Here is a 16,470-nt window from a genome sequence, read left to right as displayed (position 1 = left end):
AGCTTTGAGGAGAGATCCGCCATAAAAAGGTTAAAGAGGTGCTGGGCCAGAATGCATCCTTGTTTTAAGCCAATATTTGTTGGTATCTTCCTTGAAATGTTTGATCCATCTGATACCTTGATCTGTACCCAAGTCTTATCGTATAACATTTCAATGCTCCTTAGAATCTGTTCCTGCAAACCCCAGCTTCGCAGTTTCCACCAAAGTATTGCTCTGTCTAACCGATCAAAGGCGCTTTTAAAGTCCACGAAGCATAAGTGTAACTTTTTCTTTAGGCGTTTTGCTTTGTGGGCAATGTCACTTAGCGCAAGGATATTAATCACTGTGCCATAACCCTTACGGAAACCAATTTTATTTAGGGGACAAGGTTATTTAAATTAGACCAGTTGAGCAGGTCGTCCAAAATTAGGGTGGCAAAATATTTGGCCTCACTATCAATTAAAGCAATCAATCCGTAGTTAATCGGATTTGTCCTGTCACCCCCTTTGAATATCGGATTAATGATGGATCCTTTCCAACTGTCTGAGATGATTGTATTACACTCAACTTCAGTGTAAAGAATTGACAGTGACGTTGACCAAAACTCGGGGTCGGCCTTAAATATTGCTTGTGGAAGGCTGTTGGGGCCAGGAGCCCCATCCCTACTGCCCCTCCTGATTACGCGGGAGACTGCCTTGGCACTGTATCCAGCATCAATCGGACAGAAAACTTTAGGGATTGCTTACTCCTTCAGATGTAACTTTGCTTCAGATGGTTTAAAAAACGATGTTAGCCAGGTAGTCCACCCATTTGTTCTCAGAAATTGATGAACAATTTATTACTATTGACTGCCGGTCAATGTTGTTGACTGTTTCCCAAAAGGTCCTGGAATTGGCCCTTCTAGAGTTATAGAGTAATTTAAGCCAGAAGTTGTCCTTCTGCTTAATGCGTTCACACCATACCTGATTTTTATAGTGCTTTCGAAGAGCCTTTATTTGGGCACATGAAGATTCTGTGAATGGTCTATCTTTAATTACTCTGAGCTCGCATCCTCAGTTCCTTTCTTAATTTTAGAATTTTCACTGATAGGCTTGATGACGTCTTCTGATTGTAAGCTGGTGATCGACGCCTGGCAGTGCCAAGCGAGGATACTGAGAGTAAAAAGGCAGCCCACACTTCCACTACTGGCGATTCCCGACATGTTGCTGATTGAAACAGAGTTTTTATATTTTCACACAGCAGTGGTAATAAGGACTCAGACCAGGTCAAGCGATTTAGGTTTATGGATGCTATAGTTCCTAGTTCAACCACATCTGGGAGAAAATGTGGGGCATTCAAGTCCAGTTCTATATGTTGATATGAATGGTCGCTGTAGAGAGTAGTTATAATTTTGAACTTACTCAGCAAGGTAGCAAGTGGAGAGACACAGCCATGTAGTCTATTATGGTTGCAGACTTTGTGCTGTAATGAGTATAACTTGCCGGCATGTCATCTTTAGTCCTGCCATTTAAAACCATCATACTCAAATGCTCTAATGCCTCTACCAGTTGCTTACCCATTGCAACCAATCTCTTCCGTGTAGGTAGGAGTTGAGGCAGCACGGCCCATATAGCATTTTTGGCTGCCTGTTGCTGCCACTAACATGGTGTAATAAGTAGCCTCCTAGATTGACCGGATCTACTAGCCAAGTTTCTTGCAGTATAATTATAGAATAGTTGCAGCTGGTTAATGCTGAGAATCCGTCAGTGATAATAGTTTTTGCTCCAGCGATGTTCCAAGACATGATAGTGACAGCAGACCCCTGATCTGTATGTTCTGTATTGTAGTACAGAGAGTAAGTCAAACAGACATGCAACAGAAAAGGCTGCACTCATAGGCTTTAAGGTATATGAAGGATGTAGTCTTAGGAGAGGACCATTCAATAAAAGGGAAAGAGTGAGAATAATCACTAGCTATGAATCAAGGTTGATTTTCATGCAGGATTATTTAGGAACATGGTTGTATAGAGTTTGACACAGTATGTAATCTGAGGATGCATAAATATTAGAACGAAGGGTTGAGGGTTGTTACTTTTGGGTAGATGATATGTAATTTTTCCTATTTAGTTGTTTTGTTTGGCTGTTAATAGTGTTGACACAATCTGTTTGTAAATTACATAGATATCAAAGATTATATTGATTTGTGTGACTTAGTACTGGATTGTATCAATATAAGTTACAAAGATATATCTTATATTCAGACAGCTGGTCCTTTATATTCATCGCGCAGGAGATGTTGCACTCCCTGAAATTAGTAAGATGTTGTTTATAAAGCAAGTCTGCTGATTTTGGTGTTTCCTGATCTTATCAGGTCCTGGAGGGTCATCTCTCAGTAGGCACATAGGCCAGAAATTGACATTAACATTATGCATTTTAGCTGTTCGATTGTGCTTGGAATAACCAGGTCTTAACCATTATTCAGAATGCTAAGTGATTCTTAGTGGTTCCGATCTTTGCAGATAGGTTATTCGATAGTTTTGTAGCTTGAATGGAAAATGTAGTGCCATCAATGTTTTCCTTCTTGAAAGCAGGAATTATTCAGCACAGTACCAAACCTGGAGCATAGATTTTTGGACTGGTAATATTTTTTACATTTTCTTTGAATTAAGTTTGGTCCTTTGCCATTTATTGCTCTGTGTCTGATGCATAGTAGTTTGAAACAGAGTGTTCTTGCAATTGAGAGCCAATGTAAAGCCTTCAGAACTGTGGAGATGTGGGTTTGTATAGTGACACTCAGAGGTAGTCTTAAGGCTGTGTTTTGTATGCTTTGGGACCTTGTGATAGTGAAAGGAGAATGCTGTTGTATAATCAAATAGCATAATCAAGTTTTGAGCGGATTGATTATGCTGTTGGTTGTACCTTTTGAGGAGTCCAAGAGGAGGAAAGATGTGTCTAATTGTTTTCGCTTTGTAATATGTTGATTGAGACAGCCTGTCCACTTCAGTAATCATGGAAAGTGTCAAAGTGTCAAAGAATCACAGACAATGTGAGGATATCTCACATCTTCAGCTATGTTTGGCATAAGTCCCAGTACATCTGGCTAGAAAGATCAGGGATTTTTTAATTCACCAGTGGTCAATATTTCAAATTTTTAAGCACTTAGATTCAGGTGATCCTGTGTCATGCGTTGATTTACAGGGCATGTGTTGAGCTCAGATGTTGCAATGTTTCCCAGTTTGAGAATTGTTTGTGAGCCATCTACATAGCTGTAGCGGATGAGTTTAAAACAGTTGATACATTTAACTGGTGGTTTGATGCATATGTTAATAAGTAGAGGTGAGATGATAGATTCTTGTGAAATTCATTGGGACCTTTCTTTTAGGTAATGAGAAATCCAATTTAGATGGATGCCATCTGTGCAGAGTTCTTTCAGTCTAATATGTAATGTATCATTGTGTATTTTATCAAAAGCTGACGAACCACCGAAGAGTAGTAATGCAGCTACATCAATTTTGCCAACTGTGTTTTTTATTTCAGCTGAAATTGCGATTAGGGCTAATTCGGTTGCTCTTTCTGGTCGGGATCATTTGTGTTAGTCTGAGAGTAGTTTGTTTTCTTCTATGAATGCTGAAAGCAGGGAAAAGGGTTCTGTCACCAAACATTTGCTAAAGGAAAGTATATTTGAGAGTACTCTATAGCTTTTGGGGTCCTGGGGGTTTCAGTAGTTGGTGTATATATACATTTTTCAATATATCTGGGAGACTTCATGTGTTTGAGAAGATATTGAAATATATCTAATTGGGATGGGGCAGATGTTGATTGAAAGTCCCTTTTAAAATTTGTGGAGGGCATGGGCCTGAAGATAAGTGCCTGAGCTGTGAGATTTCAGCAGATATACAAATCCTGAGGTTGTTATATCTTATACGGATGATATAGATTGAGATTGTTTATTAGTTTTGAATGTTTTCAACTTTGTAAAAGAGGAGCAGTTGTTTCTCCTGGTAGTCATATAAGAATGAAGTGTGTCTAGTTTATTGTTGCTAGGTTATTGCAGATGTTTTTAAAAGTGGCGAGGAAATTTGGCAGCTCTCTTAGTTAAGAGGTTTTGTGGAATGCCTTGGGTGGGCATTTGGTATTGTTAATCCCACTAAACAAGTGCTGTTTCTTATGCGTGATTTGTACTTTTTTTTGTGTCTGTGTAGATGCCTTTTCGCTTGAGCATTCATGGATTGCATCAATTGCATTGAAGCTTTGAAATTTGCCCTTTTATCTTTTTCAACTCTTCCTTTTACATTTTGTTGTAGTTATTCATTCTGTTTGAGCTTAAAATACACAAAAACATTATCTAGTCTAATTCCAGTGTGTTTTTGCCCACTTGTAATACTATCACTTTTATTTCAGGGCCACCGGTGACAGTAGGAATGAGCATCCACATTTCCAGTATTGACCAGATTTCAGAGGTCAACATGGTAAGTCCCTGGAACTATTTGAAAGATTGTTTCCCTTTTCTGCATGAACCTCTTTTATTGGCAAAGTTGGCACTTGTATAACCTGAACAACATGGTTGCTATTTAATGCATTCTACACCCTCTCCACCAGGCAAGCATTGGCAAAGTCAATAAGCTCAGCTATATTATGTTAGTCCAGGTAAACACGGGAATACACAATTGCTGTTTGCATGACCAATCACATAAAAGTTAAACATAGTCATTCTGCTACTGACTGTCCTTAGTGTTTTGTTATAGTGGAAAAGGAAAAGCAGCAGACAGTGTCAAATGTAATAGATCATTGTCAATGGATTTCATCTTCCCACCATGGTGATAGGCTCATTTAACTGGGTTGCATTTGAATGCCTGCAATAGAAAAGCTCTGGAAGACTGATACAAAAGACTGGCTTAGTGTTGCCTCTCCTGAAAACACTTCCCCTAATTCATCCTACTTACACAGATTTTCTGGCTCACTTGCAGACTTTGCCTAAAAGGGCTTTGTGCTTGAGTAATAGATATTGTTGGAAGAAAGAAGAATAAAGGGAAAAAAAGCAAACAGGAAAATAGCAGGAAAGGAGAGAGGACTGAAGAAGGAAAACTGCTTTTCTTTTACTGGTTACTGCACCAGACACTGACAATACAGTGCAATCTTGCCAAACAGCAATGTTTCAAATAGAAACAAATGCTGATGTGAAGTGTGGTTAAATGTACAATGAAAAGAGTCAGAAGTGAGCATGTCATGAAGCTTTGAACGTTTGTTGCTGTTGGTTACTCTTGCTGTTCCACCCCAGATCTCACTGACCTCACATCCACAAACCTTGATGGTTCCCTTTGTCTTCTTCTCGCACAAGACACTAATGGCGAAATACATTGCTAGAGACTTAAGAGAGCAGAAGCCTTAAAGGGGGAAGGAAAGTGGGGAACAGTGCCAATCAACACTCAGCAGTGAGGCCTCTGTTTAGTGCCTTACTGTCTTCTACAGTACTCTTGTGAAATCTTGAAGATTCAAAAAATATAGAGCAGCATTAGTTACGGTTGTTCTGAACTATGCCACCTTAAAAGAAAGTAGTGGTGGGTGCACTTGATGCCAGCAGTCACACACCTCTGACTAGCACAGCCAGAGTCAGGCACCATCCTAATGTTGCAGCTGTTTCACCACACCACCATTTTTGCTCCAGTGGAACCCCACTTTCCCAATGCATCACTTATTCCATAAACAGTGCCACAGTTAAGATTAGTGTTTGTGTGTCTGTGCAAACACAAAGTGCAGCTAAACAACAAATAATGGATGTGAATTACTTTAGCAATAACTTCAAAATGTAATACAACAAAATATAAACACTCATACAATGTGTGCTGATATCATAAGATGACAGACACCCTACTGAGCCAAAGTCTGAAGTGCTCTTTCTCACATGCCAGAGGCGGAAGGGGACTGACACAGATATCTTTTCTCTATATAGTATGTTTGTCTGGCAGTAGCTCCAGCAAACAGCTAAAACTGTAAAAATAAGACCTAGAAAATCCTTTGGGGTGTATATTAGAAAGAAACAGAATATGTTTTTCCTTCCACTCAAAATGCAAAAATGACTAAATGCAAGTGTGTACATAGACCTATGATGGGAGGTGAAAAGTAGTCCAAGTGCTGACTGCATACAAGTTTAAAACAAATGTTGTTTTCAATGATATTGTCTTTAATCATTTAAACATTCATACAACTTGGACCGATCTGGGCATATAAACTAAATTAAAAAACTGAGAATATTCCAAGATTGGTCATCCACAGGAAGCAAACACTGCCAATGCCAACAGGCCTAGCTTACAAATGAGTGTGCCTTTTCACTCAATTATAGATTTAGGCATTGAGTAAGTAACCACATATTCACTCTGTCACTAATCCTTGCTCTTATTCATATATTCATCCACCTCACAGATACATTCTTGCATTTAACCACTTATGCAACCACAATAAAACATACACAAACTCAAAAAATGTGCAAGATAAATTTAACAAAATAAAACAGAAAAAGCATGCTGCCACTTCAACATGGTGGGCATATTCTTGTAATAACAAATAAAATTAAACATAGCAGCATATGACTATCTTCAAATGGTTTTGTATATAGCGTATCATTATTGTAAATTTTCAGCACGGATTCAACACTTAAAAACAACATATTGCACATATTGGAATGATGAGACAATGATACACTTTGGACAGTACAATTAGAATATGGTCACCTGATTTAGAGACAGTGGCCACGCCGGATGTGGCATACTGCAGATGGAATGCAGATGGAATGAGCGTCTAGAAATGTTAGCATGGTCTGAGGAGATGCAATATGCTCCAAAAATTACAATAAACGAGGAAGAAAGTAAAAAAGCTGAACTATAAAAGGATTTTAAAAAAACAAAGGACTGGCTTACCAGTCCAGTCACCGAAAAACATTCATTTTTCCAGTGAATTAATTAGGTCTACAGCATTTAAAATTGGCTTCTCGCCATAACCAACTCCTGTATTAAGCATAAGTTTTTCCACACAGCAACCATGGGATGTACCACACTAAAGTTAAAAATATGTATAAAATCACATTTGCCAAAACAATATATATCTTCTAAGCGGGGCTAATAAGGAGTATCAGAGTGCAAATCTTATATCCCCATGGATTGTATGAGTGATTTATCACCACCATCAATCTTGGCTACTAATGCAATCTGTGAGATTCCATGTTACAAAATACCTGCCTACAGGCTTGAGCACAATGTAATATTATTCCACCCTTAGGAGTGTATTGCCACTAATATATGTTTTTCACAGTAAGTCAGGTTTACTGACTTTGTCAGAACTTTCCATAATAAACCAATTAAATTTACGAACTCTAACGTAACTGTAATGAATGCATCAATAAGGACCTACAGCCTTTACCTGTGGCTTTACACAATTACCAAGACAGTTCTACTGAAGTTCACATAAGTTGGCAGAATCTTGCATACATTTATACAATTACAAATATGTACATAACAGTTGATAATACAATAAACAGCACATCTCAAAATGGCCTAATGAGGATTATCATTAGTTTTCTGGGGGAGCAAAGGGTCCAACAGCGAAATCCTTGCCTGCTATAGAATTGTGTGATTTCATGTAACAAAATACCTACCTACACATATAAGACAGTGTTATGATCCACCATTAAATGCCTATTGGCTTTAACAAATGTTATTTTCACAGTAAATAAGCCAGGCCTACTGCCTTTGTAATACATTCGATGAATAGATCAGGCCTTTAGATTTTATCACTGCTTGTCGCCCTAACTAACATAATCCTACACCATGGAGTATAAACTTTCCCACAAAGCAAAAACGTGTAATACAAACGATCTTTTTTTTAATTGAAGCACACAGCTTCGGCCCAATCAAATAGTATACTCAAGAAAACAAACGTGGGCGGAGCCTAAGCCTCTCGCTCAGTAGAACTTATAGAAGCTCTTTTTATGTTATCTCATGAGGTCAGGTGACAGCTGCCAGTCTAAAAAAATATGTGCAAGCTGCACCAACGCCTTAGTAAATGGATGGGTTTGTGAGGCAAATGGTATTCGTTGCTTTGCTTTTTAAAATTTGTGGTGCACCTGAGCATGGTATCCTGATCCCGAAAACGAAAACCCACGGCCGCAGCTACCCTTAAGTAAAAGTATTGCAGCAGTAAACCTACTCAATATTATGCAATTTATCTGCATTCCTTAAATGTAGTTAGTCTCTTCTTCATTAGCATACTGTGATTGCTCCTGGAGCCCTGAGAGGCAAACAGATCTGCTAATACCAATTTCATTTGAGTCAGTTACGGTTTCCATATAGCGTTGTCAAGATTGGTTGACGTCACACTCCAACAATACGACCTAAATTTTTGTCCTGACCGAGCACTTTCTCGACTCGGAAAATAGGCCCCTACATGGCCCCTGATCCCTCTGACCAGCCTGTATCATTCCGGATCAAACCCAGATTGCCCAGCTCTGTGCAATACAGGTGCTGTTTGATCGAGTGGAAATTCTTAAATATCTATTGCTGCATGTGCTTGAGTTTCGCAATGCATGGTGCCCCCAGAGGTAAACACTGAAACTTCGGCTTTGGTTTTAGAAACTTTTCTCTCACCCGAACTGTGTCTGCAAGCCAGAGTGCAGAGCTAACCTTACTGGGGGGCTCTCAAGTACCTCAGCTGTTTACCGACCTCCCACCCTTCGAGTTGGAGGAGTGTGCAGCCTATTAATAAAGTCATTCAGAATTTGGCATGGTTGAGAGACTACGCTCAGCCTGTGCCGAGAAACCTTTACATTTGGGAAAAGAGTCGCGCGTCAAAATGCTGACTTCACGGGAACAAAAACACAAAAACCCTGATAATTATAGCTAATAAGGGATTTTTTGTTTCAGCTTCTGGTCCAAGATGGAATCATTAAAATCAATAGCCGGCTTAGAAAGCAGGAGCAGTTGTTGTCTCGGGGGCATGAGTGTGACTGCTGTGAAAGGGGAACATAGAGCTTCAAGCATTTTTCTGTTAAACAACTTTGAAAGAAAACAACATGAAAGGGCCTTTCATATTTCAGTTATTGGATACCAGCAAATTGCATTTCTCGCTTTCACCGCAGTTCTCCAAGGTAGGATGGTGAGCATGCATTATTGATACTAACTTGCTGCATTAGAAGAATGCCATTTTCCTTTGCAAAATAAATCTCGGCATTCCGGAAGCTCGAACTATGGAGAGATGAAAGGTGGTTGTGCGATGGTGCATTAACACGTGGGCAACGGACATGCAGTCCCGGAGCTTAGCAACTTTTAACATTTTAGCATTTAAGTGGCTAAAATGGCACCCAAGACGGATGTGTGTCTTTGCGATGCTTTTCAGCACTGGCTGATAAAGTTGGAATCCAAGCTGCCAGACGTTACTATAAAGGTTGTTTTCACTGCTGCCGTATGCCCATCCTTCCACATAGTAATACCAGGAGCCATATGGGCAGTATATTCTGTTCTTTATTGCACAGGAGGCTGTCTTTGAAGCTTGTTTCTCTACTTCAGCGAGAGCTTCTCCTACGGCTAGGGCACACGACATATATGGGGGACCAAATTATGACTCAGGGTTGACTAAATTATTGAGCAAGAAAGGACACATTATGCACAGTAATGCAGTACGTTCTGTGGCAGTATTATTTCACAATTTTCTCATTTTAGTACACGTTAATACTGCTTTTGCAAATGTTTCCTCATTAGTACAGGTTTAACAACGGAAAACATCAATTATCAACTGAAAAGTGACTGTTAATCTTTGCATATATGCAAATATACATTAGATGATGGATTATCAGACACGTGTGGTAGACTCAAAATTATAAGGAAAACGACATATCCACAGAAACAAATAATCCCAGTGGACCTGGCTTTCCTTTTCTTTGGTTTTGAGGGAAAACCAGGATTTAATGTTGCCTTTGGACACAGCTCCTTTTGTAATTTAGTCTGTGCCCACCGAGATGCTGGGTGGCTAGGAGGTAGGTCTTTAGCAACATCTATTGTTTTCTCATTTGACGAACTTGCAATAGCTCAGCATTTGTTTACATGTAGCGATTTAATGAATATGCTGATGATTCCCTCGGGGATTCCAATAGAATGTTAGGGTCTCTGTGGTTCAAGATTTCTTTCAATCCTCTTTCCATCATTAGCACCATTATTGCCCAGGTGTCTCTACCATCCAGGAGATTTGAAAGCATGATTGTTATAGCATTCACTTGTTATATTTGTCACAGAGGCAATTTCTTAGCTAAATTCAGTCATTTGGAACAGGTATGGCCATCAAGTCACCTAGAGTTGTTTTCTGCTAACTAATGTTAGTCCAGCTACAGAGGACTTCATAGTTTGTTATATGTTCTAAGACATCAAATACCTTTTAGAAGAAGGCATTGACAAACACAAAATTGGAAGTCAATTGTACATGACTGACTGTAATAACAAGCTTTACACACTAGCTGAATTCTATCATAAATGTTGGTTGTGGTAAAATAGCTAGAAAGTCAAAAGCCTTGCATTTCAAATGTTAATGTTCATTGCAATTGAAGTCACTGACTACTGACATTGCATATAAATCATTATCACAGGCAGTGCAATTGTGGACTCTGTTGTATGGGTATTCATTTGTTTGAACATTTTCACTATTTGGGATGTATAAGGTTTGTTTGCATTGATGGTATTTAAAAAGCACCTAAACACAATGGGCCTAAATCACAAAGGTAAACTTATACGTTTGTGTAAGGTCATGATTGTTTCCTATTCACAAAGGTATTTTACTAGTGGAGTCTTGACGACTTCTGAGTCTCTTCACATAAAAAGATAGGACAGTCCTATTCTTGGCATGCTAGTGAGTCTGTCCACTGTGGCTTCTTATTCATATCCGCTGTTCACATACAAAATTTATGTTAAGGTCTAGTGGTCTGTGTTAACGCAAATGGCTCACCCACAATGCACCCTGTCAGCAGTTATCAAGCTTTCGAAAGGTACTAGGTGGAGATGCCACTTCTGTGAATCCTGGGCAACCCAAACTTCTTATTACCATTGAAGTCGCTGAATATGTGTTGTCTGCTTTTTTCATTTGTTTTTCCATCCCCAAATGTGAACTTCAAGATGATTTTATTGACATATACAGTATTTTGCATATATTTATACATTTGTGGCAATGTCAGATATTTATTCGTGATTTAATTTCCTGCTAAATATTAATAATATTATAGATACACATACAAACCAGCTTTCATGCCATTGGAAGGGCTTCTGTGTTTTGAATAAAAATTGTTTTTCTTTGGATGAAAATTGTAGTTGTCTTTTAACCACAAAGCAAGCTCTTGACCCTATTTGCAATTGAATCATCAGGAAATCTTCTCAGCTCAAACTACCTCCCACGTTATCGCTTTCAAACATTGAATGCTGTGAAACTAGATCATGATCTCAGCATCCTCATTTGTACAGTATAACTGTTGTCTCCCTCTCGAGAAACACCAACATTCATTGGCTTCGAGCAGTGAATTCACATGGTGATTATGAGTGCTTTGGTGTGAATGTCACTCATGATATTGCGGACAAAACATCCATCATGTTTTGGTGAATGTCCTGCATTCACCCACATAAAAGTAAGTCCTTTAGACAGTTAATGCACAACCTCTTAATGGACACCAATCTTCTTATGTTCCTGCTATACATTCAGAGCAGTGGCATCCATCCAAGGGCCCTAGATTTGGCCTATACTGCCACTTTCATTTCTGTTAGGTCTTTGATCTGTTGGTAGTTCTAAAAATATAAGTATGGGTTGTCATTTTTGTTAATAAATCATAAAAAACTATTTTCGATGATCTATAGTGCCCAGTCTAGAGCATTTATCTAAATCCAATAGCTACTCAAAGGATAGAACAATGAAGTGTGTGTCTAACCCAACTTCAGTTATAATAATGGGAGACAGAAATGCCAATCTAGGTAATGGTTAGGGTCTTTATGTTTTACATCTGGAATATACAGAAGGTGATGCCCAAGACATGGTGCAGATAAATACTCGCAGAGAAAAGCATGAACATATTCACTTGGATTTTGTGCTTTTTAATGGCACATTTGGGGGTAGATTTGCAAGCTCCAACCCCCGCCTTGCACTGCCCTCACTTCCCTTTTTTTACGTTAAGGTGGAGTTAAGGTGGCCTTTCTTCTGCGCCGTATTTACAAAGTGGCGCAATGCTTGCATTGCACAACTTTGTAAACCCTTGCATGACATTATACCTGTGCCAGGCATAATGTATGCAAGGTGTCGTTCTTATGCAGGGGGCCCTAAAAAATGGCTCTGTGAAATTTACAACATTTCACTGCACCATTTGTTCAGTCATTTTTAACACCTGTTCAGAGAAGCCATTAAAATAACACAGCATTTTTAATGGGCCTCCCTGTGCTTTGCTGCACTAAAGTCAACATTTTTGATGCTCGTGCAGCAAAGCACCACAATAGCGTAAACATTTTTGATGCTATTGTCCTAACAACCGTCATGGTGCGCTGTATTGTAAATATGGAGCAACCATGGATTCGTTATGTGAGGCAGGGGCGACACAAGAAAAGTGTAGACTGATACCCAACTTTCTTGTAAATATGCCCCTTCAGAGACCTTTGATTCAGATTAGCCAGGTCTGCCCACTTTTGAAATGTGAAAAGCAGCTTCCACTATTGATCACATTTTAATCCCTGGAACTTTATTTAAACGTAAAAGCTCCTACGATATGAAATCTGATAGTGATCATAATGCACTTGCCTTGGTTCTGAAAATGCTTTCTCCTCCCATTAATACTCTCTGATGGGGTGAGCACATGAGTGGGGAAGGTTTCCAGTAATTTATGATGTCTGAGCGAGAGAGAGCATTTCTCGGTTTCTGATAATAAGGAGTCAGGATAGGGTAACGGCCCAGGAAAATAGTAAGTCTAATAATTGGTTCATTTCAGACTGTGTTAAAGTACGACTTAATAAGAGAACTTAAATTTTCTTCTTGTGATTAAGCAAATATATTGGACACATGTCTAGACTATCGATAGGGCCAGAGGAGTCAATATATAATTGCTGATAGGATGACTTGGGAATATCTGGATGTCATATGTAATTCCTGGAATTTGCAATCACTATGCTCTTCTTAGAAGTGGTAATACCAGCTCAGTAGTGGTTTGATAATTATTCAAAGTTATACAGTTCTCATGTTACTATTGTCCTTCCTGTTCTACTGTTTTGAATGTGTCACTCAAAGGATTACATTTGCTTGAGTGTAGTAAATTTGGCAATATAAATTAACCCACCAGTAAATGACCTGGCCCAGATGGGGTTCCAATAGATCTTTACAAAGGTAGTTGTGAGCTCTTGGCCCTGTATCTAATAAGTGCAATGTTTTTTTCAGTTAGTATACATTACACTTCCCTGTAACATGGCACATATGCATATGTTTCCCCACATTCAAAAAATGGAATCACTCTGATGCATGTTGTTGCAGGAACATCTCTCTTCTTGACTGTTTTTAAATCTTCTGATCAGAGTTCTGCAATGTAGACTGAGAACATGGTCACAGACTAGATTATTATTTCTGCTGCCCCCCATGGGTCTCAGCGTTTGTCTTCGGAACACATATATTTATTTTTCCTTATTACAGACATGTAAAACTGAAAAAGAGCAATTGTTCTGGCAGTCCAAACTGTGGAGCATTGTGATGATGTAATTTATGTAGATTCTAAGCTGGTGCATTTGCTTATGTGCTACGTGAGCATCCCTTTCTTTTTGTTAGATATGGATTTAGGGATGTGCTGGACCTGGCCTGTTTTGCAGGGTCACCACAAATTTCACGTTTTTGTTGGCTTTCATCAATTTGTGCATTTTTCCCTTGCTAACTAGTATTAAAGGGCTTCTGTTCTATCCTTAAAACATGATACAATTGACTTACACCTGATGGGTACATTTAATTTACTTGTAAATCTCAAGTGACTGGATATACCTGTACCCAAGGCCTGTGAATTAAATGCTAGTAGTAGTAAACAGCACTCAGTGTGCCATCCACCAAAGTTGTCATTTAAACATGTTGCTGCAGCCTGTATTGTAGTTTTGAACTGCCCTTTCGATCTGGCAAAATAAACCTTTTATCAGGTCCAAACATCTATTTTTTAATATTTATAGGTCGCCCCTAAGGTAGGCCCTAAAAGATTATAGGGCGGGGTGCATGGCATTTAAAAAGTAGGACATGTGTGCTTAAGTTTTGCATGTCATCACGTTATAAAACTCTCAGTCAGTTTTCACTGCTGCAAGACCAATCTCTCCCATTGACATTTAATATTGCTAACTTCTGATTAAGAGAAGATAGAGAAATAGTGTTACACTCAAATAAATTCCCTATTACTTCCTTCATGCCTCATGTTTCTGAAAATTGAAAGGAAATAACAAGGAACTGACTGACTTCACATGTTCCTGCCCTTGGTGGACAGGTGTTTAATATGAAACATACCAGAACTTTCTTCAGGATGCCTTTGTCAGAGAACTACAATCATGATTGTGTTTTGGATGATTATGGAAGGACAGGCGTTGTGTACTATGTAAATGTGACCAATCTCGGTCATTAATAAAATTGAATACTCAGTGATAAGAAATTGTTTGTTTGAGGTTTAAATGATTAACTGTCAATTTTTACGCACAGTATTCCACTCTATGGGTCTCATTTACAGTCCCCTACAAAGCGCTGCATTTACAAACTGGTGCCATGGGAGCTTTGCGCTAGTTTTTAAACCCTTGCGTCACTTTATACCCGCACCTGGTATAATGTATGAAAAATAGGCATTCCACAGCTAGGAGGCCCGCAGGAATGGTGCAGAGAAATCTACAAAATTTCACTGCGTCATTTTAGCATCATTTTTAAACCCTATTCATAGGCTGGCATCAAGGTGACACTAGGCTGTTTTAAATGGGCTTCCCGAGCTTTGCTGAACTAACATCAACATTTTTTGCTAGTTCAGCGTAACACCACAACTACGTCTTGATTTTATGATGCAGCTGTGCTAACAAGCACCATGGTGCACTGTATTGTAAATACAGCTCTACCATGGTGTTGTTAGGGGGCGCAAGGCGGCACAAGCAAACTGGCACATCGTGATTGATGGGGCAGTTTGTTATGAGTGAAGCCCTATGTTTTTCCACTATATGTAGCCCAGGTTTTGTTGGGTTATGTGGGCAAAACCTTTATGTTTTGTTATCAGATAAATACAGTTGGTACTTTGTGCTTTCAGGCACTAGTTTTACTCATATATTTTGAAATTGCATATCTCTGGTTCTACTCATTGGAATTTTGTTATTTTGGTGCCAAACAATTTATTAAGTTTTACTGTATGTTTCAAAATTGGTGTGAGATTTTTCTTGAGTTATTTTTCACTTTATTAGTGTTTGAAGTGCTGCATAAATGCTTTACACATTGCTTCTAAGTTAAGCCTGACTGATTTTGTGCCAAGCTACCAGAAGGATAAGCACAGGATTATTTTGGGTTTGCTTGTGTTTCACTCTGAAAGACGTTGTAGTTGTTGCTTGAGTAGGGGTTTGCACGCTCCCCAAACCAGTGACCCAATTTCCTACAGTATCTATAAGAAAGGTAATAGGGGATGGCAGTTTTTCTCAGAAATATTGTTAATCTATTTTAATTTGTTTTATTGTTAGTGTACTGGGATCTACACACATATTTGAATATGTTGTCACTTTTTTTTACTGTATCTGATCTATTTGCATTGGTGTTGATTTTATTTGTATAATGTGCTCACTTGCATTGTGATTTTTTATGATATAGCATGTCAAAATAAACAATTTGTATGATAAATTTAAATAGCATACAGTCTTTTTCAAATTTCTTTATGTTTCATCTTCAGGCTACTAGACAATGCAGAGTAAGCAGTGATTATTGTTCCATAGTCGTCATACTTGCATACAATGTTACCCCATTGTTCTAGGTATTAAATGGAAGATGTCCCAAGAATTATTAGTGGAAATATGAAAGATAATGACATGACCACTGACTTATTTAGATCAGTGAATGGTTGTAGTGAAGCAGCAATTATGTTACATTTTAATTTATGAAAATGTGCAAAAGGGATACAATTAAAGGCCATGCTTTAAGCCCTGAAGCATATACAGGGTTTCATTAAATCTATGTGTGGTGGGCATGGTCTTATTATTACTCTTGGCTGCTATGCTAAATACATGCAGAAATCTTCTTTTGTGCAGGAAATGCCTGAGCAGAAGACAGGAAGACAGGGATGCTGCACATGTGTGTACTTAACGTGGGCGTTGAATTCTGTTCCTCCACATATGATCCCTTTGCCTTCACATAATTAAGAGAGTGTAAGAGGAATTTAGGGTCCTTTTTAAGGTCCCTGCTATTGTTGAACTAAGAAAGTCCATTGATTTGATGCTTTTGATTATGTCTAAGCAGCCAGTGGGTGAGGTGTTTCTTA

The 16,470-nt window shown here is 38.7% G+C and overlaps 1 protein-coding gene across 2 annotated transcripts in view; it reads left to right on the top strand.

Annotated features, from left to right (window-relative positions):
• LOC138265741 (gamma-aminobutyric acid receptor subunit beta-4) overlaps nt 1-16,470 on the top strand; it is a 603,058-nt gene that overhangs the window by 118,569 nt on the left and 468,019 nt on the right. For both annotated transcript variants that reach the window (XM_069213752.1, XM_069213744.1), the window contains exon 3: nt 4,359-4,426. In XM_069213752.1, the coding sequence (XP_069069853.1) occupies nt 4,359-4,426 (68 nt within the window). The remainder of the gene's footprint in view (nt 1-4,358; nt 4,427-16,470) is intronic.

This window comes from Pleurodeles waltl, chromosome 2_1 (assembly GCF_031143425.1).
Source record: "Pleurodeles waltl isolate 20211129_DDA chromosome 2_1, aPleWal1.hap1.20221129, whole genome shotgun sequence".
Taxonomy (NCBI): Eukaryota; Metazoa; Chordata; class Amphibia; order Caudata; family Salamandridae; genus Pleurodeles; species Pleurodeles waltl.
This window is presented reverse-complemented; position numbering and strand designations above follow the sequence as displayed.